Source organism: Amblyomma maculatum, chromosome 1, assembly GCF_055883805.1.
Source record: "Amblyomma maculatum isolate TAMU_Amacu chromosome 1, ASM5588380v1, whole genome shotgun sequence".
Taxonomy (NCBI): Eukaryota; Metazoa; Arthropoda; class Arachnida; order Ixodida; family Ixodidae; genus Amblyomma; species Amblyomma maculatum.
The window spans coordinates 253,618,542-253,641,370 of NC_139344.1; the positions used below are offsets into that span (position 1 = coordinate 253,618,542).

The 22,829-nt window shown below is 43.7% G+C and overlaps 1 protein-coding gene across 3 annotated transcripts in view; it reads left to right on the plus strand.

Annotated features, from left to right (window-relative positions):
* LOC146206254 (snRNA-activating protein complex subunit 1-like) overlaps positions 1–22,829 on the plus strand; it is a 96,005-nt gene that overhangs the window by 60,561 nt on the left and 12,615 nt on the right. For 2 of the 3 annotated variants that reach the window (XM_084590871.1, XM_084590870.1), the window contains one exon: positions 3,589–3,637. In XM_084590871.1, the coding sequence (XP_084446997.1) occupies positions 3,589–3,637 (49 nt within the window). Of the gene's footprint in view, positions 1–3,588; positions 3,638–9,591; positions 9,860–22,829 lie in introns of those variants that run through there. The other variant, XM_084590872.1, reaches the window with a different exon arrangement.

Below are 22,829 nucleotides of genomic sequence, written 5' to 3' on the forward strand. Positions count from 1 at the left end.
CGGCAGAAGGTGCTATGCGACTGTGAGCAGAAACTCCCACCGTTTGGATCAGGATTGCTCAAGAAGCATACATTTTTAAAATCTTTTTCGTAGGGCCTACTATTATTTTTAAATTTCATTTTTTTTTTTTTTTTTTTCATTTATTGAAGCCTTAAAGGCCCGAGGGCATTACATAAGGTGGGGGCAACAACATTGTACAACAGCATACCAACACCAGTTCAAGAAACAAAAATTTAGCGTGCTTTTGTGACATCGGCGCAAAGCTCCGTCATATCTCAATTGAGGCATGGCCAGTGCGGGCATCGCGGCGGTATTTACGGCACGGGAGCGCTGCCATCGGACAGTTGGCAGCAGTCACACTGAAAGTGGGTCTGTGGGCAAAAACTAAACGAGTTTCACTGCAGTTTGTGTTCTTTTTTCAGAAACATGCTCACTGGGGTCATTGCGAGTAATACTGGTCTTGGAGCAGGCGCGAACATAGTACAGGTATGGGCAGCTTACCGGAGCCAGCACAGCAACAAGTGATGCGGTGGCCGGTGTCGGGCTGTGACGGCACCAAGCATTTCAGAAGGGCGATCGCTGTCGTTGGGAGGAGTTTTGCGGTATCAACTTCAGCCACTTATTTTGAAATGAAGAATGAGTCTAGTGAGCTCAAATTTCGGAAGTAAAATAATGAGGTCCAGTATTATATATACCAGACTACAAAACTGTATATATTAGATGACCATGGCATGACCCCTTTAACATGAAAATGTCTTACAGAAATAATTCTTAATATCTGGTACATGTGCATGTAGAAACATTGTGAGCTTTATTGCACTCCTAATTGTCCCAGAATTCATGCATGGAAGACAATGATTCTACTTTCATTCAGTATGAAATGCGAGAGGGATGATAGCAGTCTCAGAAAGAAGGGAATGCTTGGTCAATGTTCACGTGCTGGTCACTTGTATGCTTCTTTTTTTTGGTCAGCTTTGATTTTCTGATTTCTTGTGTCAGCTGTAATCTTTTTATCACTCGTCTTCATGGAGATGTTTTGCTGTAACATTTCGTTGCAGAGCAAATGAAGAACCAGGGGTTGCAAAAAAAAAAAATGAAGAGTAAAAAGTCTTGACCACATTGACCATTTTAAATGGCACATCCCTTCTTGTTCTTGATAAGCAGGCATACATACAAGGATTATTTAGAAGAGTGGGCAGGCCTGAAATGGGTATTGGTTTAGAGCAGTGTTTGGTGACTTGATAAGGATTAAAGTGCAGTCCATTGATCTATAGAGCATAATTTTTGTCATCATTTTAAATCTTGGGTGTTCAAAACACCGTCCCGCATCCCTGTGGACAATGGGAGCTGCAACTGCATCTGTACTGTCCTCACATCACCAACACTACGATTGCCAGTCAAGCAGTGCATATGGCAGGCACTCAGTGGTGGTGAGGGGCCATACATAAATATTATCAGCTGCAAATAAGTTTGTGTGAAGAGTCCTTCCCTACCAACTGGTCCAGACTTTGCACTTGAGCATCTATGATTTCTTGGCAAAAAAAAATAATTATTTCTTTTCGCACTTTGAAAAGCATTATCACAACTGACCTTTGGCACAGAAAAATGTGTCATCTCTTGGCAGCCATGTTCATATTTGCTAAAACCTAGGCTACCTCACTGTTCAATTGATGGCTGAACAAGTTGCATTTCAAATTGTTTTAATGTGTCCTCATCAAAAGCCCCATCATGAAAAAGAAAAGGCAGTGTCTGGTATTGTGTCGCATGACGCTTTCCACGGTAGGCAGGTGGCAAAATGGAGAGAGGGAAATCACCTCTCTGTTCCTAGGGGAGAAGCTAGAAAGTGAAAGCACTGTCTGTCATTGCACTTGCCATGGTTGGCAGTTGGCAAAATGAAGAAGGAAATTCCCTTCTGCATTTCTATGGGAGAGAAGGGAAACGCAGAAAGGTGGCTGCCGCAATAAGCCTCAAAAATGTGAATAAAGAAATGAGTGAAAATTTGATACCTAATAAGGAATAACAATGACTCAGAAAAAATGAAGACTACTGTTAATGACCCGACAAAAATGATAATAGCTGATAACCTAGCAAAGGTCAAAGCAAAGTCGCTCAGTAGTTTGCTCAGTGTAGTGAGATTGGTAAGATGGGAATTTTGCCCAGGACCCTTGCATCAAAAATCAGACACGCTACTATCCCATGCAAGCATGTTTATCAGAGGGGTTAAATCTATGTTGGGCACTCTATCATATAATGTAATAATTTATGACTGTATGCATTTAATGAGTATGTGTGAGATAATAAAGGCTCACATTAGTGGGTAATATAATAGAAAGTGCACATACACCAACGCAGATCCACTAGGGGAGCCATTAATGCTCTGCATCATACACTGAAAGGCAGAACTTAAGTGTCGTCCACATTTTAAGCTGTTATATAATAGGTGGCGTGCAAGGCGACAGCCACACCGCTAGTGGTGGAGTTGATAAGTACATCTAGGAGTGGAGCTGGCCGTATCATCTGCTTGCTGCGTGTTCCCGTGCACTCGTATCACTTGTGTTCCCACGGCATTTGCATCGTTGCATAAACAGGATCCGCTGCCAACGCGCTGTGACACAAACTTCGAAGCATCTCCAGTAATAATTTTTCCTTTGGTAAATGTTTAAACCCTGAAAAAAAAACAAAAACAAATGCACTGGAAATTGTACTTACCTGTTCTAGCTCGGCTAGCAACATGACTGAAATCGTGTGAAATCCCGTGTGAAAATAGAGTGAAATCACGTGAAAGTAGTGTGAAATTGAAAGCACACTGAACTCCTCGTTGAAATAATTCATCAGCCGGTGAAGCATACCCACAATGAAGCTGGGCTCTGCATTGCAGCTGACCTTTTGGCTCTGGTTTGTAGGAGGCACCTGGCGTAAGAAACATTATTTTCTCCCAGATGGCTGCAGCGTAAACTGTGCTGTCGATTCTACACAAAGGGGCGCCTTAAATTTTGTGCTTCAGGCCACCGTAGAAGCAATCGGCAAGAGCTGAACAAAAGATTGCCACCACAAACGTCGGCCATTCGTGCAATGATGGAGGAGCAGTGGCAACTTGTATCTCTGAAGGACCTTTGAAAAGGACAGCTAGGTGATTTCATTGGTTCCCCTATAGGCGGTGCACGGGACGTATAGGTGGCTTATTTTGCATTGCATTTAATATGGTCGTACGTTTTTCATCCTGAAATTTTAAGAAAGCATGGGGACAGAATTTTAGCCTACTTCTATAGTGTGCATTTGCAGATTGTGAGCCGAGGGAGGGCTTGAACCCCTCTCAGTCTTGCCTTTCGAGATGTTCATTGCTTTCAAGGCAGTGTGTTAGACACATGTATATTGCCAGTGTGTACAGCATCCCGTGGCGGCACGTCTAGTCTCCTTGCTCAGTTTTTGTTTGTTTTGTTGGACTTACATTTGGGTATTCATATATGCAGTTAATTTTAATTGACTCATTCTTGGTGCATGCAGTTTTTCTGTGTGCTCTTTGTGATTTGTTACTGCTTTCGAGGCACTTAAGTAATAGTATGCAATAACAAGAATTTTCTCTTGCAGGGATATAACCAAGCTTCAAGCCGAGTTCAAAGCTCTGCCACCAGAGGGGGTAATATACTTACATTCCTTATTTTCTTCCTTTCAATATGTCTTTCCCATGGTGCATGTGGTCGGAAGTCATGCAAGAAAAGTGCATCAGCGGTTGCATTTGTCATCTCATGCCAGACATGGTAGTGAGGAGCCTGCATGTCATGTGCATATAGAGTTGCAATATTGCCGATTGGATTCTCGATGTTATTCAAGAGATCAATCAAATCACAGTCAACTATATTGCTTCAATGGGAGCGACTGCCCATTTTCTGAAGGCACACTGCTGCGGGAGGTGCCGAACAATGTGATAGTGGGTAAATGCAGGGCATTGCCCTTCTGCATGAGTGCAAAGGCTAAGCTTCAACGTCAGTTTGAAATCATAAAATCTTATGCTGCTCTTACAGGTGCATGTGTGGCAAATGCCAGCAATCATTGTGAGAGCATGTCACATTGTTGTTAGGGCTCCCATCCCGGCTGCAGAAGGTGGCACTTCTTTCAGGGGTGTGCGCTTGGGAGAAGCTTTGTAAACGCTGCTGCTATAGGCCATTTTCTAATAACTCTCGCAACCTGCAAAGGGGGTTTGCCATCATGGGTCTCACATTGGACCTTCGATGCACGCCCAATGTCAGCAACATTAAAAAAAAAGAGGGGGGGGGGGGGGGGGGGCACATATAGGCTTCTGGGCTTCTGCAGCACGAAATGGACTTACGGTTGTCTGATGGCGGAAGGAACTACTGACCCATCAGCGGAACGGTTTGGTCGATGACCCTTTTTCCCAAGCATTTCACATCATATATTGATGATATATGGCTGTGTTCAGGCAAGAACGGTAATCGAGGTCTAATGACTATTTTTTGTTTTTAATGAAATATTTATATGTGGTGGGCAAATGTCTCGGCACGAAGGAATGAACCTTAGTTTTGCAAGATAAGGGGTATTTTCTCGAGAAAAAATTGTGTATCGTGAGAGGCAGGGCTGGGCAAGATACTTCAGAAAAGTATCTTCGATACCGATACTCGATACCTTGAAAAATAGTATTTCTGATACAGATACTCAATACTGTATCTTCAATAGTTCGATACATCCTTGAAATCCCAATGTGATAAAGGCGATAACATTATTAGCAAAGCTGGAAACTTTTACCATGCTTTCTAGAATTTGCAGTGGTACCTATATCGCAGTTTTTGCTTCTCTGAAAGGGCTTAAACAAATTCGACAGCACGGATTTATTGAAGCTCTGCTGTCTGGGCAGCTGGTCTTGCCAGAACTTTACATTGAATTGAAGCCATGGTTACAAAGCTTCCACAAGCAGACTAGCGAACAATTTCTTTAAGCTAGTGTTCTTCATACAAACTACCCTGTGAGTACTTGGCTACATACAATTATATCTGGAACTTCTTTTATGGCTTTTCATTTCATAAACTACACTTAATTACCCGATGGCCCCCTCCGTTCTCTCTTTGCTATAAGGCTCAGTGCTGTATGCGCTTGAGGAACTGAGCAGGTATTTTGATATTAGTGCTATAGCAGACTTTTGAAGCTCGCTTTCTGTGTTAAAAGATAGAGGATAACAAAAATGAAATGGCTGAATGTTTTTATTAGTTCCGAAATCCCGCGATGTGGACGTTCTGTAAGCGAGGCAAATAAGAAAAGCCTCTCTATATAATTAGGCGAGCACGCTGCACTGTTATGTTTCATGAAGGTGCCCTTTACCAGAAGATAAGACTGAAGCATAGCCGCGTCGACTCGAGGATCTTGAAGGTAGTTAACCCTTTCGCTCTCGGGCGTTTCTGGCCATGACACACCCCTAGTGTCGGCTTGGTTTCAAGGAACGAGCATATCAGAGAACAAGCATAGCTATTTATTTTTGATTACCATTGCTATACAATTAACATAGTCAACAGAATATGCACATTTCAGTGTTCTGCAGGTGTTTTTATTAACATCATCATCATTATCAGCCTGATTATAAATTAGATAAATGAGGATAATATAAGAAAACAACTGCTTGATACATCTTGAGAGACCGAATCCGAGCTCGACTGTTATTTATAATCAAAAGAGCCATCGCTCCAGTCCGCAGTCGAAGATCCCGCGCAGTCAGCCATCCGAAAGTAACCGCGCGCACGGAGGGTGCACTTTCGGTGGCCCGCACAATGGAGATAAATGGTATGTGAAATCAAGATGACAGAGGGAGATGGAAAGAGGCTAAAACAACCTCCTTTACTGCTGCTAGCTGCAAGCAAGGGCGCGGCAAGAGAGAGCGAAAGCACCAATCGAGTCATGTGTCGGCCTATTAGAGAGGCAACGGCGCGCGCCCCTGAACGTGACGCGTCGTAGCAGACACGCCAACAGAATAAAAATAAAAACCTGCAAAACCTGCTGCAGATGGCAGAATAACCCTTGAACCCATAACCGCACGCACGCGCACGCTGCATGATCACTTAGTGTGATAGAGTAGTGCACGCGGAGCGACCGTGCCCCCCAGCAAAGAAGGTGATGGGGGTGGGCACAGTTTCTTCATAATCTTTAGTATACAGTCGAACCCGGATATATCGAACTCGAAGGGGATCGCGAAATAGTTCGATATATCGATAATTCGATATACAAAAATCGGCTTGTGACGGCACTTACGATGCCAAAAAACGATACCGCATGTGTCGCGTAATCAACCCACTCGCATAATGAACCCACCCTCCACTTTTGCACCGAGAATTTAAAAAAAAAAATGCGTTAAGGCCAGCTCGCTCACATGCAAGCGATTGAGCGATCTCAGCGACGAGCGGCAGCGACAGAGCGAAAAATTTCAAACTTGTTGGAACTGCGTCCCTCTTGCCGCTCGAGCCACCACGACAGCTCAATACAAGGCTTCTGTGTCGCTGCGGCAGAAATCGCGAGCGTTTTCGCTTGCATGTGGATAGCGCGCGTCACTCCATTTCGGCCATCGCATCCACAGCTCATTTCTTGGCAGCGTGCCAAGATGCTGCTCAGCGATAACGTCAGGGAGCGTTTATCTTTTTATAGCTCCTCCGGTGGCGGGGAGCGAACTTGACAGAGTGCCCGTGATGGCTTGATTGCACGCCTGGTTCGATTTATCACGCCGCGCTTGGAGCGGGCGTCATGATCGCAGCAGCAGACCGAGTGCTTCCGTTGATTCATACATGCAAAGATAAACGGCTCCCGCCAAAAAAAAAAAAAAAAAGCCTGCCGCTTCTTAATGTCCGCAGCCGCCATATCTTACGCTACGTCGCACGTACAGCACAACGATAAAAAAGAATGACTCTCGCAAAAAAAAAAAAAAAAAAAAAACGGAGAGCTGCCGCTTCTTAACGTTCGCAGGCGCCATAGCCACGTCAGCCGCCACGGGCAGAGGGTTGCAACACACGCTGGAGAAAGCGTCTGACGTCTGTCTGAAAACGGGCTGAGCTGGCTTGGCGCATGCGTAGCGCGTGCTGAAGGAGAGAGATAGCTCGGCAAAAGAATGGACAGACCCACGCACATGGCTTGCAAACCTCATCTGTTGGCGCGTGGGAAACGATAACTGCAGATGCGAGCGCCTTTGGGGAATGGGCGCGGCACTGTCCAGAACTGTCCCCTCTCATTCCTTCCGCGCGTGGCTTGAAGACGTCACGCGGCAAACGGCCAAGGGTGATGCGATCGTCTTTGGGGAAGGCACACTTTCCAGTGCGTGGTGCGGAGTTCGATATATCGAACGACCGGTGAAATTGAGTTCGATATATGACGCAGCTTTCCTATACTTTTACATAAGATTTTCAAGGGGATATTCCGTGAGTTCGATATAACCAAAATTCGATATATCCGGGTTCGATATAACCGGGTTCGACTGTATACGTACCGACACAACACAGGGCGAAAATACGTACTTGTAGAAAGATTTGACAAATGGCGCAGCCTGTCCAAGCGCGCCAGCTTCATGCTCAGGCGCAAAGGTTTCAATGCGCGATAGAGAACCTACCGGTACGTTGGCGACACTGTGGGGGGGAAGTGCGAAAACATATTGGTACGTTCGTGACAGCGAAAGGGTTAACAAAGTCAAGATTCACTTGCGTCTCTTGATAACTTAGTCTGGTTTAGGTAAATGAAAGAATTGTTCTTTTTAAGAGAGAGCGGCTAATATGATGTCAATCAATTCGTGCATTGCGCGTGGTCCCTACTGCCTGTTTGTCTTCTTTGGTGGTTCTTTGTCGATTTTGTCCTTTGTTACTGCATGTCTGTTAACGGCTTAGCAGCTTCGTGGTACACACTCGGTGCTCACAAGTAAACAACCTCATGAGCACCTGCTTGCAATTGGCTCCTTCAGTTTTAAAGAAAGGGAATATGGATAGATGGAGGCTATGGAGACGGGGCGTTTGAAGGAGACTTCGAGCAGGGAGAAAACCAGGATGCACTGCAAGCAAAGATGCCTCTCGGCTTGTACTAGTGCCTGTGTGAGCGCCGTCAACCAAACGTCTGACACACAGTGGCTTCAATATTTTGAGGAGTATCGTGTATTATTAAAATACATGATACACCAAAAAAGTATTCTTGATACCGATATTCCGATACTTTAATTTTCAGCACTTGATACCTGATACCGATTCACAAAACATATTTAAAGACTTTTTGAGGTGGCAAAAACAGCATTTTCCACCTCTCATCAGTCATGGGTAGTATCAAAGATACATGAATCTTCGGTACTACCCATGACTGACGAGAGGTGGAAAATGTGGTTTTTGCCATTTCAAAAAGTTGCAATTTTGGAGACCTGCTGCTTCTGTACTAAAATATTGTCAATATTAAAGTTCCGTAAAGTACCGGCAAGAGTAATGTCAAGATTATGAATTTTCTCCGTTGTTTGATAAGGCGCGCAATTCAGCATCTATACCTTTTGTTATTCAAGATGGTCTACTCCTCAAAAAGAACTACTCAACGGATGGTGCCCGTCCTGTGCTTGTCCCGGCTTCTCTTCGTAATGCTGTCCTACATGCGATGCATGACGACATCACTTCAGGTCATCTTGGTTTTGCCCGCACTCACGCGAGGGTCCGACAACAATTTTATTGGCCAAGGTTATACACGACAACGAAACTCTTTGTAGCAAGTTGTATCCCTTGCCAACATCTCAAACGAAGCACCACGCCACCTGCCGGCCTTCTTCAACCTGTCAAGCCCCCTAGGTCGCCTTTCGAGAAAATTGGGGTTGATCTTATTGGTCCTCTTCCCAAATATTCTGACGGCCGTCGCTGGATCATCGTAGCTATCGACTATTTGACCCGGTATGTGGAGACGTCTGCACTCGTTTTTGCCAAAGCAACCGACGTGTCGAACTTTTTATTACACCAAATCGTCCTTCGCCCCGCCGCCCCCCGAATGATCATCAGTGATCGCGGTCGGCAGTTCACTGCAGATATCGTGGAAGAACTTTTACAGCTCTGTGGCTCCGAATACAGTCATTCTACTCCCTACCACCCTCAGACAAATGGCCTTACCGAGCGTCTAAACCGGACTATCATTAACATGATGCCAATGTACGTAACATCAAATCTCAAGAACTGGGACGCCGTCTTGCCATTTGTAACTCACGCTTATAACACAGCTAAGCATGAAGTGACCGGATATTCTCCTTTTTTCCTTCTTTACGCACGCTCGCCATCAACTTTTCTGGACACCATTCTTACATTCTCGGTGCACGATGACCCATCCGTGTCGCAACATCTTTGTCTTGATGAAGAAGCGCGTCGTCTTGCTCGTTTGCAAACTATTGCCTCCCAAGACCACGCGAAGGTTCGGTATGATGCGGCTCATGCTGCAGTAACTTATGAACCCGGAGGTTTGGTTTGGATGCCATTGCGACGCCGCGGACTGTACCAGAAGTTTTTGTGGCAATACACAGGACCCTTCGTTGTTGTAAGTTATTTAAATGAAGTAACTTACGTTATCGCTAAAGTAACATCGACAAATTGATGCTCGCAGACGACTCGGCTGGCTCATGTGGCACAACTGAAACGCTGCTATTCCCAATCTGCTTGACTCGCTCGAGGACGAGCTTCATCTGACCCGGGGGAAACTGTTACGTCAATTACACTGCGCCGCGCGGTGTTGCGCATGTGAAAGAGAAAGACGAAGTGGACGGTTGCGCATGTGAAAAAGGTAGACTCATTCGAGGACAAGCTTTACTGAGACTGTGCTTGAAACTTTGTGTGTAGCATTCCCCGTATGTTTTGTAAATATTAAACCCATTTCCTCGTAACAGTATCTTATTTTGTACTCACTAATTCTATGCAACTTTTACATTTATAAGAACTATTAGAAACCCGTTTTGTTGTTGCAGTTGATTCAGTAAAAATTCTCAAACTTTACTTCAGGAATGACACGCTGCAAAAATGTTCATTTTCAGCCTTATATACTGGCATAATGCCTTAAGTTGTTTGCACTAAAACTTTTTCTGTTTATTACGTGGTTATGCTCTCAATTTCACATAACTTGGAGCTCAAGATTTGTAGGTGTGTTCTCAACAAGGCATCAAATTCGTGCGAAATTTGAAAACAGCAAAAAGGGGTAACCTTGATTCCAGTTAAAATAAAGAACATCATCTTCGATTTTTATTAAAATACCTCTCAAGAATTCTCAGTACCTCAGAAATATTGCGGACTGAAAAAGTATTGCATTATATTGCCACGCATTTCCCGGGGTCCTGTGTGGAGGAAGATGAGGTGTGGCGGGAGACGCAGAAGAGGAAGCTGGGTCAGTCCGCTTGAAAGGCACATCTTTTTGTATAAGACAAGTAAGTGGATATGCTAGGTCAGAAAACTTCAGAACAAAACGCCGCCAGAAATAGGAGCAAAGCCCCCTAAAACTCCTAAGCTGAACGATTTCGACTGTTTAAAACAAGTGTCAGCTTCAATCTTTTTCGGATCAGGCCTGACCCCATCCTTGTCTACGACGTGTCCAAGAACCACTGTCTGGCATTCTGCAAAATGCCAGACGCAAATTGTAAAAACAAATATAAAATTGAGGGCTTATACTGAAAGTTGCCAATATTCAGCCCTACTACATTCTTGCATGACTCAATAAAATTTTGCCATTGAAACCTTTCTTCTGTATTATTACAGACCTTGTTCTTTATATCCAAAGAAATTTGAAGCTCTAGAGCTGTCCGTTCCTTCTCCATATTAATTTGAAATCTGCCAAAATTAAAATGTATCAGAAAATGGACAACTTTGATTAGAATTTTAAAGAACACCCAAACTTTGATTTTTATCGGAATCTCCTAAAAAGAATCCCAAGTACTTTCAGGCACTAAAAAGTATTGCAGTATGTAAAATAAAATATAAATATAAAACTGAACACACATTTTTAATCTATAGAAGTGCTCATGGCTTCCCCTTCGGGAGTAGGTGCCAAAATTTAGATTTATTACTTGCTTGATTTAGCTACATATTATATTATGCGATATTCAAAGCCTTCTCAATGCTTATAAATTCTTTTTATGCTTTTTGGCATGGTTGAAGATAGCTGAAAATGGAATAAATTGGCTATTTCTGGCAATTTTATGGGAGAACACAAGGGACGGTTTAACTTTTCACTCGACCATTCACTCGACTATGTGTGATGTTGGACACTTCGCTAGTAAAGGCGGACCAGATGACTTGCCAATTACTGGAAAACCATTGGAAATTGTCTAAGGACTGCGCTTACCCATTGTTGCAGCCTAAAAAGGGAGGAAAAACCAAAATTGGTTTGTCAAGAAAAACACTTGGCAAAATATCCCTAGCTCGTAGTCTCGGACTTAAAAAGGGGACTGTTATGCAAATACTGTTCGTTTTTGTGGTTGGGAGCGCCGGTGGTTACCAGCACAACGTGCCTGGTAAGAATCTCGTTACAAAACCTCTCACGTCTTTTGCCAAGCTTCTTGGAACAGATCGCACTTTAGAGCCGTATAACAGCAACAGACACCATCGTGACGCTGTGGAAACGGAAAAAGCATTTCTCCAGTGCTGTGCGCCCTCTGTCAAAAGATCTGGCCAATCAGCTGGATACTCAGAGACTGCAGAAAATCACTGAGAACCATGATCGCATAGGTTGTATTATTGACAGCATCATCTTCCTCGGCAGACAGAACATTCCACTTTGTGAACATTAAGATTTTGGCGTGCTTGAATTGGATGAGCACAACCAGGCATCTCGAAGTCCTATTAATTAAGGAAAAGTCCATGAGCTGCTGCTCTTTTTAGTTCAATTGGGAGACAAAACACTGCAGCACCACTTAGGAACATTGTCGTTGAGGGCTGCATATATCAGCAGTCGTGTTCAAAATGAATTAATCACATGCTGTGGCGAGGAGTTTTGGCACAAATTGAACATAATTTGACGGAAGCGGAGAACTATAGTTACGGGGTCGAATCGTAACTGGAGCCGAACCGGAACCGAACCCGGATTTTCACCCGGAATTGAACCGAACCCGAATTCTTTTCGCCATCTTGGTACTGAACCCGAACCAGAAAAAAAAGTAGGGACCATTCTGAACCGGTCTGTGGTACGGTTACAGCACACTTTCCTAGCAACTTGCGTTTATTTTTTTTTTCTTTTATCACTGCTTGTAAAACGCCTTCTCATTTATATCCAAAGTGCCACTTCACACCGCAGACATCACCGTACTGAAAAACTGGTCCTTGCAAAAAGATGGCAAGAACAATGTTAAATATATTGCCACATATATAGCACCAATCTGGTGCCGGGCTATTGTTTCATCTCGAACACGGGTGACTGCTGTGCTATGCAGTGGCTCATCGAGAAAGTTATTCCATTCAAGGGGCTTTCTAGGCAGTGAAACAATGGTATGTAATTCGTAAGTTGATTTAAACATTTAGATAAATATACAACCATGTAGAACTCGAAAACGAAACGAATCTGTTAAAAATGTCGGAAATCACTTTATTTTCCTATCGTTCCATGACATCGCAATGAGTCACATGGCATGTGCATAGCAGCCATTGCGTTGCGACGCCAGCAGATGCAGTTTGGTTGACTGAGACTTCATAATGATAAGTTGAAGCTGATGGTGAGGCGGCCACCTTGAGCAGCAATTTACCGGTCTGTTATCTGTATTTGAACTTAACACAAAGATGATTCCATAAGTCTATTCTCCTTTTGTTTGTTTTTTCTTTTGTCTCTAGCAATGTCTGCTTGTTTTATTTCCCTTGGCAAGTTCAACTATGCCAGGAGTGGAGCTTCGATGTTCAAATGTGAAGACTGGGTGGAGCAAGAAACTGAGTGGAATTACTGATAGGAGTATTAATTCACAAGCTCTATTTGGTTTCCTATCGTTTCGGCTCATACATCTATAGTGTTGAAACAAAATGCGTTTCATCGCTTTATCCACCATCAGTGATGCAAATACCTAAGAGTGAAGAATATTTTTGCAGGTCCTGGCCTTGCAATCACGTGGCACAACAGTGATGTAGGGTGGAGTCCTGCGTGTGCTGTCTGTTTTTTTTTTTCTTTCTTTCTTTCCTTCCTTTTTTTTTTTCCCCCATTCTACTGGAGGAAGTGAGAGGGTGTCCACAAGATATCTGTGAAGTCCAAGTGTGTGGGAAGGACGAAAGCAGGTGCTTGGCTGTCGGAGTGCGGCTTCGAGCTAGAGGAGAGGAAGTGTCTAGCTGTCCTGCGAGCAAAGCACACAGCATCACGTACATTTTTTTTTTTCTTAGCAGTGCAAAAGAAGGGGCGGGCAGGCTAGATAACGTAGGCAGCGCAGTTTCAAACCAGTCGTGTCTTGGGCTGCCCTCGGCAAAGCACAATGCAGTATGCACGCTTACTTCCTTTCTTTTTTTTCCTAGCAGTGAGGTATGGCCTGCTTTGGCCTGAGTGGCAGGAGCGCTAAGCATCTGACTGCTTCTGTGCGTGGCCAAGCATGTCGCTTAAAAATTGCAATGATAATATAAATGAAACAATGTTAGATATAGCATTCTCGTTTGTTTGGTTACAAGTTGTTGAAGGCTTCACTAGAATACAAGAAAGCGCGAAATCACTTCTAGCTTTTCTTTGTAAGTGGGACTATAAAATACAAGACAGACTGCCAGATATTTACCGGAATATCAGATCATCAGGCAATTTTACTTACTTTGAGTGGCGTCGCTGTAAACAAAAACAGAAAAAGCTGAGTTTTTTCAAATTTTGCTCGTACAGATCATACAGCAATTATTGATATGCTATCATTTTCTTTCGCTAGTTGTCATAGCAGCACCGCTGATGTGCCTAGCCTGTTGTCCTCTTTTACGGATCTTGCGAATTAATGTTTTGACCGCTTTGTACTGATGGTTTTAAAGAAAGCTCATGTCTATCCCTGAATCAGTCGGTCTACACCACAGCTCAAAAGGAAACTAAAACGGCTAACGAAAAAACACAATGGAAATAGTTCGAACATGATTGCAAGTAAAATATCTACGTTCATACTAGTTCTTAAAAACCAAATTGCACTAGATAAAGAAAAATATGGTGTCTCACTTCCCAGTTACATTGCATCATCACCAGAAAAATTTAGGCGAGTTATTTCTCCTACTACCACAGAGTATGATTCATTTGTCATTGATGGCAACCTAGTACCTGATGCCAAACAGGTACTTCTGATTTACTGCCGATATCAGACGTCGTAATTAGCGAAGAGGGAATTTTCAATATGCTTTAAGAAGTATGCAGAATGGACAACTAAATATATATGTGTTGTTTTCACTGCTCGATGGTCAAATTCCATGGGATTGAAGGTCTGCCAGAGTCAAGCCACTTCATAAAAATGGGATGGAAAACCTCATTGTTAATTACCTACCGATTTCATTAATGTCCACTGTGTGCAAAATGCTGGAGCATATTATACAAAAACACATTTCAGAACATTTACATAAGCATAATGTGCTGACTAAATTTCAACACAGATTTAGGAGAGGTTTCACAACATGCACACAATTAGTAGAAACCATGCACGATTTTGCCTCATCAATAAATAACGGTAACTAAACAGATGCTATTTTGATGGATTTCTCCAAAGCATTTGATAAGGTTTGTCACAAAAACACTATTGTGCACAAAGGATATCTGCCTACATTCATGATCACCATCAATTTGTTATATTCAGTAACGAACACTCTAATGCAGTTTCGGTTGATTCCGGTGTTCCCCGGGGCTCAGTTCCTGGACCCCTTTTATTTCTATTATATTGGGCGCGAGCGCCACCGCTGGAGAGAACGGCGCTAGTGTCGACCTAGGGGGGAAAGTGGGATCACGTCATTCCTCTTACTGCTGCTGAAGCAGACGCTCGATTGAATTTGTGCATTTTAAAAGCTAATAGTCGCGCTTATGTCTGTAGTTTGGGTTGATATAGAGTGCTTGCCTTGCACTTTTTGATCTTGCATCATTACTGAGGCTGCTGAAGTTTATTTTAGCTGTTGCTACAGTCCGTTACTGCTCTGTACCCGGACGTAAGCGAGGAAACCCGACGCAAGTTCCCATTGCTACCCACCACATAAGCTCACAGAATTCTCCTACCTTAATTAAAATTTGAATGGGCAAATCAGCGAGTGATCATTCTCATGATGTGCGCTGCAAACATTTCAGCGAGCGAGATTTTGTTCGTAGAGTTGGCGCTAAAAGTTCGGTGAGCGACTGAAGAAACGGTGCGCGCGTTTTAATTTGCGCTTGTCACTTGTGAATTCTAACGATACTATTTGCTGGAAGGATGGAAAAGATGCTGGCTTCTTCATGGAGAAGTACCCTCCCAAACAAAGGAGGGATTATGCGAAGGCCAGAAGGTTTCAAATTATTCTAAATGAACACGTTGTCACAGAAGTTTCACTGAAGTGAACTAGAAGATTCTGCCACCTCGAGCAGCGGTATGCATTTTGAGTTGGCTCAGGCAGCATCTCCAGTACTGTAGTAATTTCAAATGACAGTGTCCGCGAATAAACGAAAGATAGAGCATTGCATGCATGTTGTGATTTGCTGATCGAGATGTGCGTAAAAAAGAGAAAAAAAAAAACCCTACTGTACGCGGGAAAACCAAATATCCGCTTTAACCAAGAGTGCCAATGTCGGTAGTCAGTACGCAAGAATTACACACGTCTTCACACTTGTTAAAAAATTAATCCATGTCATCCCTTCAATCAAACTTGCTTGCTCTACTACGTTCAAGGGAGCAGGCGAACAGTGCCGCTTCCGCCGGCGCTATGCGAAGGCGCTCAACTTCTGTCAGGCTCCTGACAGTCCTCTGCTCTTGCACAGGAATCCCATTACCTATGCACTGACTGCTTACACCTGACTGGTTGTGTGGTAGCTTCAGTTGTTTTTTGTGTTTTTTCATAACAGCAGAAATACGGCAGCTGGCGCGCGTCGTCGCGTAGCAGTAAAGCTCGCCAATGTCGATAACTGATTCGATGAAGTGCTTTTTTGCCTAATGAGTGGGTCTCGTACCTCAAAATAAGCTTATACAGGCCCAGCCCGAGGTCTGTATTAAATAAATAAATGAACGTAATGCTAACGCGGAACTGAACTGTCTAGTAATGCATCCTGCAGCAGCCATTCAACGTGCATTATCCCACTTACTTCGTCATGCGAGCACTTTCGAGAGGTGGCGCCACGGTATGTCCTTGCGCCCAATATTAATGATATTATACAAGACATACCTATTAGAAATAAATGTCGATGACTGCGTTCTTTAGTCTGAAGTTAAAAGTGCTACTGACCATATAGTTTTAAATAATGCATTCAGTAAAGTAATTACTTGGTGTGACAGTTGGAAAATGCCTGTAAAGTTTGAGAAAGCTGTGTGTGTGAAACTAACTAAAAAAAAATTACTATCGTGCTCAGTACGAGATACATCGCGCGAGCGTGTGACTGAGCGCTCGGCATGGTTGTACAGTGGCGCCGATTGTGCCTTGTTTTTGAGCTATCTGGAGAGGATGTAGCTGTTTCAGCAAGCTCGCATCACCTCCGCTAGCTTGCTTTCACCTTCACCCTCGTTGAGTCTTGTTTTGGTATCAGTTTCGAAAATGATAACTGTAGCCGTTAGTTGACACCCAAACTTTATGTGCGCGGGCCTGTCTCGTCCGCACCTTAGGTGTTATCTAGTATGCCACTTTGTGCTTCATCATGTTACTGAACGGGGAAGGCTAGACGGGAGTGGCGCAGACTGATATATGCTCGTAGATGCTAACACAGTTGAAAATGCTACGTGGATAACGCCGTGGCTGCTTCTGATTTTGCACTGGGCACTAACGCGCTCAGTCAGTGCTGAAATCATGCCTAAACACACAGCCCTACTTGGGTGAAGTGCTGTCTTTGATAAGTTTCGCACGCCATGTCTTGTCGGAGGCAAACATACTGCATGATCTTGCAGTTTCTGCTTCAGCGAAAACAAAATGAGTAAGAAACAAATGAGGTGTCCTTCAGATAAAGGGGAACGAGGGGTTCCAGCACGCTTGCTGGAACAGCTGCACCCTCTCCAGATAACTCTGAAACACGGCGCAATCAGCGCTACTGTGCTACCTTGAAGAGCGCTTGGACATGTGCTCGCGTTGTGTAGGTCATACTGAGCTCCATAGTACCTCTAGAATTTCAGTACCACTACAAAGAGAACATATTGAAAGAAGTGTCCTAGTATCAGTTTTTGGGGCTTTGGATAACAAATACACCTAACTGAAATAAGGGTGTAGATTATGTCATAGCTAATGGTATCGCAAAATTATTTTTTCTTCGAAGGGGACTTAAATTTTCCACTCCTAGCGTTCAGCTGCTTGCATACAAGTCCATCATACTTCCAATACTAGATTATGCTGCCATCATTTAGGACCAGCACATGAAAACTAATATCAGTAAAATTGAAAGTGTGCATAAAGGGCTGTTTGCTTTATATATAATAGCTTCTGGAAAGTATTTGCAAGCGTAATACTAACGAAAAGGCTTAGTTTCATTGGAAACATTATTTCATTTTCATCGGTATGCTACAAGGCAGCGCCATAATCAGACAATAACCCCTTTTCGCACAAATAATATTTTTCAGTATTGATTTTTCCCAAGAACTGTCACTGACTGGAATTTACTGACCAGTAATCAAGTTCTTCAGCCATCCTTGAAATTATTTGAATGCCATCTGTAAGTCTTCAGTAGGTTCTTGTCAAGACGTGTTACTGGGCTTGATGCTATCTTGTTTTGCGCTCTTGAAACCGGTCATTTTTACATTTATCCCCCTCTCATACTCTCATGAATTGTATTTTTTGTTATGTATAGATCCCTCCAAGGGATTGTAGCATGTATAATAAAATAAACTGCTTGTGTGTGGGCGTGCGTACGTGCAATTAACTCATGCGCAGGTACTAGATATATTTGCGGCCTTGCATATGATCAGTAGTCTTGCAAGTTTTCATTATAATGAGGAAAGCAAACACACAATCTCTGCAGAGCTCTGCGAAGCAGCAGACCCACAACTCTAGTCCCTGCGCGAATATCAGCCACCCCGCTAAACCACCGGAAGAAAAGGAATGAAAGCAGAAGATTGCAAACGCACAGAATCGGTGCTCACTCTTCATTTCTCTGTATCGTGCCTTTTGACTAAGCGGTGCGCCTCTTTCAATGAAAAAAAAAATATATATATATATACTGTATTAGATACGTGTAAATGACGTATAGGCATCGCCCATGTGTCACGTGATTTCGTGAGGACCTGCAAAAATATTCTCCCTCCTAAGACAATTGAGAAAAGTGGTGCTGAAAGCTAGAAGTGCACTATTGAGAGAAAATGTAACTCATGAGTAACCTGTCTATGGGTTGCACCAGAGCCGTATATCCCCTTTGGGAGAGTTCGGCGATTCCTTGATCTCGCTGCCAGTCTCCTCTATGGTGGCTAGCTCCTAGCAGTGCTGTGCATGTATATGTACTTCGCCTCACAAGATATCTACAACACTGCAAAAGGCAGGGCACTACAATAGGCAATTGTGCTCCTACGCACCTCTCGCCCCTCAAATTGGTGGGGGTAACAGTAGGAGCACAATTCTCTATTATAGTGCGCAAGGGCGAGAGGCACTTAGGAGCACAATTGAAAGAGCTCCTCTGCCTTTCGCAGTGCTGCGGATATCTTGTGAGAGGAAGTATAGAGTTGCAGTCGGCAGTTGTGCTCTTCTTGTGACCGGCCTTTTGCAGCTTTGCTGCTATTTGTGCATGTTGGATATTGGTTTAATGTACATTGTTATATAACGTTAAATCTAAGTTAGATAATATTGTTAAGCCTTTTTGCAAGAGCAGATAAAAATTTGATAGATACAAATGACACCCAACACTGCTAACCGAATGCAGTATTGCCTGCAGTGTTCATATTAAAGGGGACAGACATATGAGCATTTCAGTTATTGTACACAGTTTTAACTCGAAACTGTGTGTGCTATCTTGTTGCTTCATTTTTTTTTTAGGTAGCGATCAAACAGCCTCATTTTTGTATCTTGCAATTAGTCCACTGCATTTGGTCGTCTATGGCAAGTCCCTTTAGGTTTACTGCATAAATGAATCTGCAAATAAACATGTCAGTCTCGTTTATGCATAAGCCATGAGTGCGACAAAAAAGCCAAGTGATAGACCGCAAAATGTAGCACAGTACCTTTTACAAACTACTAATTATACTTTTTACTCAGAACGGCAACAGTTATATAAATGTCCAACATAACAAAGCGACGTAGGTGCCCGTATCTCAGCGCCTGAGAGGCGATTTTATTTGATTTATGTGGCTAATGTGCAAATGTGATATCGCAGCAAGGTGCAGCGCACAGCGGCAGTTCTATTGCGAACCACCGCGCACAGTGCATTTCCACTCGCAAATGTGGGCCTGCCTTTGACTCATGTAAGAGTCTGTTTCTCTAAATGTGCCTTTCTGTGAACACGTTCAAATACGCACATTATTTGTGGTTATTAGGGAGATTTAGAATAGGGTGGACCCAACCTACTAGGGGGATCGCAGCACATGCGGAGTGCTGCGATGAATAGGCGAGGGGTGCGGCAATCACCCTGGGCATGTACCGTCTGTTGCAGAAGTTTGCAGCCCAACGCGCCGGGCGGAGGAGCAGTATCGTTCCCGAGAGGCGGCACTGCTCCCGTCGGCGCGGCTATAAAGAGTGAGGAGGCTTGTTCTCTTCCCCTCATCCCGCGGTTGATATCGCACATCTTTGCTCTCATCCGCGCGATGAGGGGAAGAGAACAAACCTCCTCACTCTTTATAGCTGCGTCACCAGGCAGCGCCGCCTCTCGGGAGCGATACTGCTCCTCCGCCCGGCGCGTTGGGCTGCAAACTTCTGCAACAGACGGTACACTAGTGCCCCGTTACTATCCTATTCCCCTAACCGGTAGTGTCCCCCTACCCTATAGTTCTCCATATTTTCTTGGAGAAAAGCTAGCCAGAGACGCAGCGCTAGCTTGTTTGTCAAGGCGAGCTTCGGGTGCCTTGGCACAAAATGGCGGACAGTGCCGCCGCTAAATTTGAGTGGTTGTTGGCTCCGCCCTTCCGCCAAACTCTCCTGAAGGGGATATATGGCTCTGGGTTGCACGGTGACGAGGGAGGTCGCGACAAAACCTTGAAACGCTGGAAAAGGGACAAGGTCAAGCGAAGCGAAGGAATGCGAGATTAGACCCTAAGGAGGAAAAACACGGAGGAGGGAATGGTAGTGATTGTTAAGTCGAACGGCAGTGTGAGTCACTCGGTATTACAGAACATAGGCCATCCAGGAAAGGTGCCGGGCGAAACAGTATTTGGTCACCATATGGAAGCGGATTCATAGGATCACTAGCGGCAGTGAAGTATCGCTATAGGTGGCAGCAGAATCTCCACCCCAAGACCTTACAAGCTGAGGATAAGCTTGAAACGTTTCTTATGAAAAGAGAAGACTGCCTGCAAGAACTTGGAAACAGCAGCAGTTCTTTCAAAATTGAAAAAGTACAGAACCTGCTCTGCGCTTTTGAAAATGTGCTCAGAATAAGCAGACTCGAGTGTTTTTAAATTTTTGAAGGCGCCCAGAACTGTATTCACTAGCTACAGTACCTCTTGGTGTGACATTTGCAGATGTTAGCGTCGACACAGCATTTTCTGGAATAAAGATGTTCTCTCGTCATCGAACCCGGATGATGTCAACAACCCTTGACAATGACCTCTTCCTTCGGTCTTTCTCTGTTGGCAAAAAAAAAGAAATGGCAGCCTTTACTGAGCTCATAATGAAAATATGTGAGCAGACATGATGTCATCTCATGCTTGTAAATTATGCGACTAAACATGCCAGTTTGGCCTCAAAGTTGTTCTAGAAGAACGTATATAGGGTGCCAGAGCAAGCAACCATGACGAGGAACAAGACGGTGGTTGCATCCTGTCGCGGGCACAGGAGCGAGACAATTACTCCAGTTCTCCGGCAAACATGATAATGGCTCCAACCCTAATACGTGGTAGAGGGATTGTCGTTTCGGGCCCCAGCACATGGGTGCTTTGCGAATCACTTTCATAGAAACTCGAAATGCAAAGGCACTGCGTACTGTGCGATGTATAGCCATACATATGGTATTTTATATCTTTAGTGTTAGGGGGTGTGCTTGGTTCGACCTTGATCTGATTTCAATCATTTAGTGGGAGCCGGATGAAACGTTCGTGTAGTAGTGGAGTATTCACTGTAATATAAAATTCATGTGGAAATCTGTGTACCTGAAAAGCGCAGCAGGAACATCATTTCCTTTTAACTTTCTTCGGCACATGACCGCTTTTGTTGGTTAAATTGAACGAAAATAATCATTATTTTTTCCCCATCCTGCTCTAATCGTCGGTGACTCATAAACATTTTGCTGAGGTCTGTACATCCAGTGAAGCCCGTCATATCGCACGACAAAAGCAATAGACAGACTACTGTGTGAATCTTCAGCTTTTATTATATACTAGAACAGGAAAGAAAATTCACTATTAAAAAAAAAGGTAAAAAAAAACACTCCCGAAGTGTTTTTCTTTGTTTTTTATTTATTTATTTATTTTTTTCTGAACCGGTTCAGGCAGGGTCGAACTGGAAAGAAATGTGTGTCCAGAGCCGAACCTGAAAGGCGTGAACCCAAACCGAATCTGAAAACATTCCGGTTCGCAACCCTCTCTACAGTATTATTTTCGACGAGGTGCCCGACATCTTCCATCTCTCTCGGAGGAGTTTTGTTTTTCGCTACGTGCTGAGGTCATGAAATGGAACTCGCGTAATAGAAGACCGCAAAATTTTTGGATTGTCACAATTCAGTTCTGAGGGGAAGTCCCAAAACGAAGATTAAGGCACTGTTTACGAGCTATCGTTGACAGGAGAGGTTCTTGGAAAAATCGTCAAGAGAGATATGAAAATAGGTAGGTTTGCTTCCTGCCAATTGCGTTGGCACCAGAACGGACAGATGCAGTCTTACGATCTCACAAACTTGTGGAGCGAAAACAAACAAAAAGCCATGAATGATGTGCGCTGTCCTTGCAGCTACTGTATCTTTCTTCAATTTGTCATCAAAACGAAATGCCGTCCTTCGAAGCGTGCTCTAATGCAAACTGCAAATTTCTTTTACATAACGATTATGAACAGGGCTTTGTAATCACTGTAGAAACCGCTGCAGTTTCTATGCGTATTAGTGAAATTGTCGATTGGTTTAGAAGAAAGGAAAGGCGCAGTATCTGTAGTACTTCTGAGTGAACACCTGAATCGCTCTGTGAGGAAAGGGAAGAAGGGATTGCAAGGAAAGAGAGAGAGCTGTCATAGTGGACGGCTCCAGAAAATGGCAGCGGCCCGCTCTATTTAGCGACTATTGTCCGTGCAGTGTTCAAGATCTCACTACAGAAGAGATATTCAGCTCTAACTGAGGATGGTGACATTACCCTAGAAGAAAGAATCAATAATTTCTGAGATATCATTGCTGAGTGCGCTGTAGAAGTAGGCTATCGGATAGTTGGAGAGGATACCGGTAAGCTGTCTAAGGAGACGAATGATTTGATTAAGAAACGCCACAGTATGAAAGCTTCCAATTCAACAGACCAATAGAATTGGCAGAGATATGAAAGCTAATCAATAAGTGCAAAGTGGCCGATATAACCCCTACATAAAAAGAGCCCACCGCATCGCCCGGTTCAGCCACAGTAAGGCAGTGTATCCCTTACAAGCCCATACTGTGACATTTCAGCAGTCATT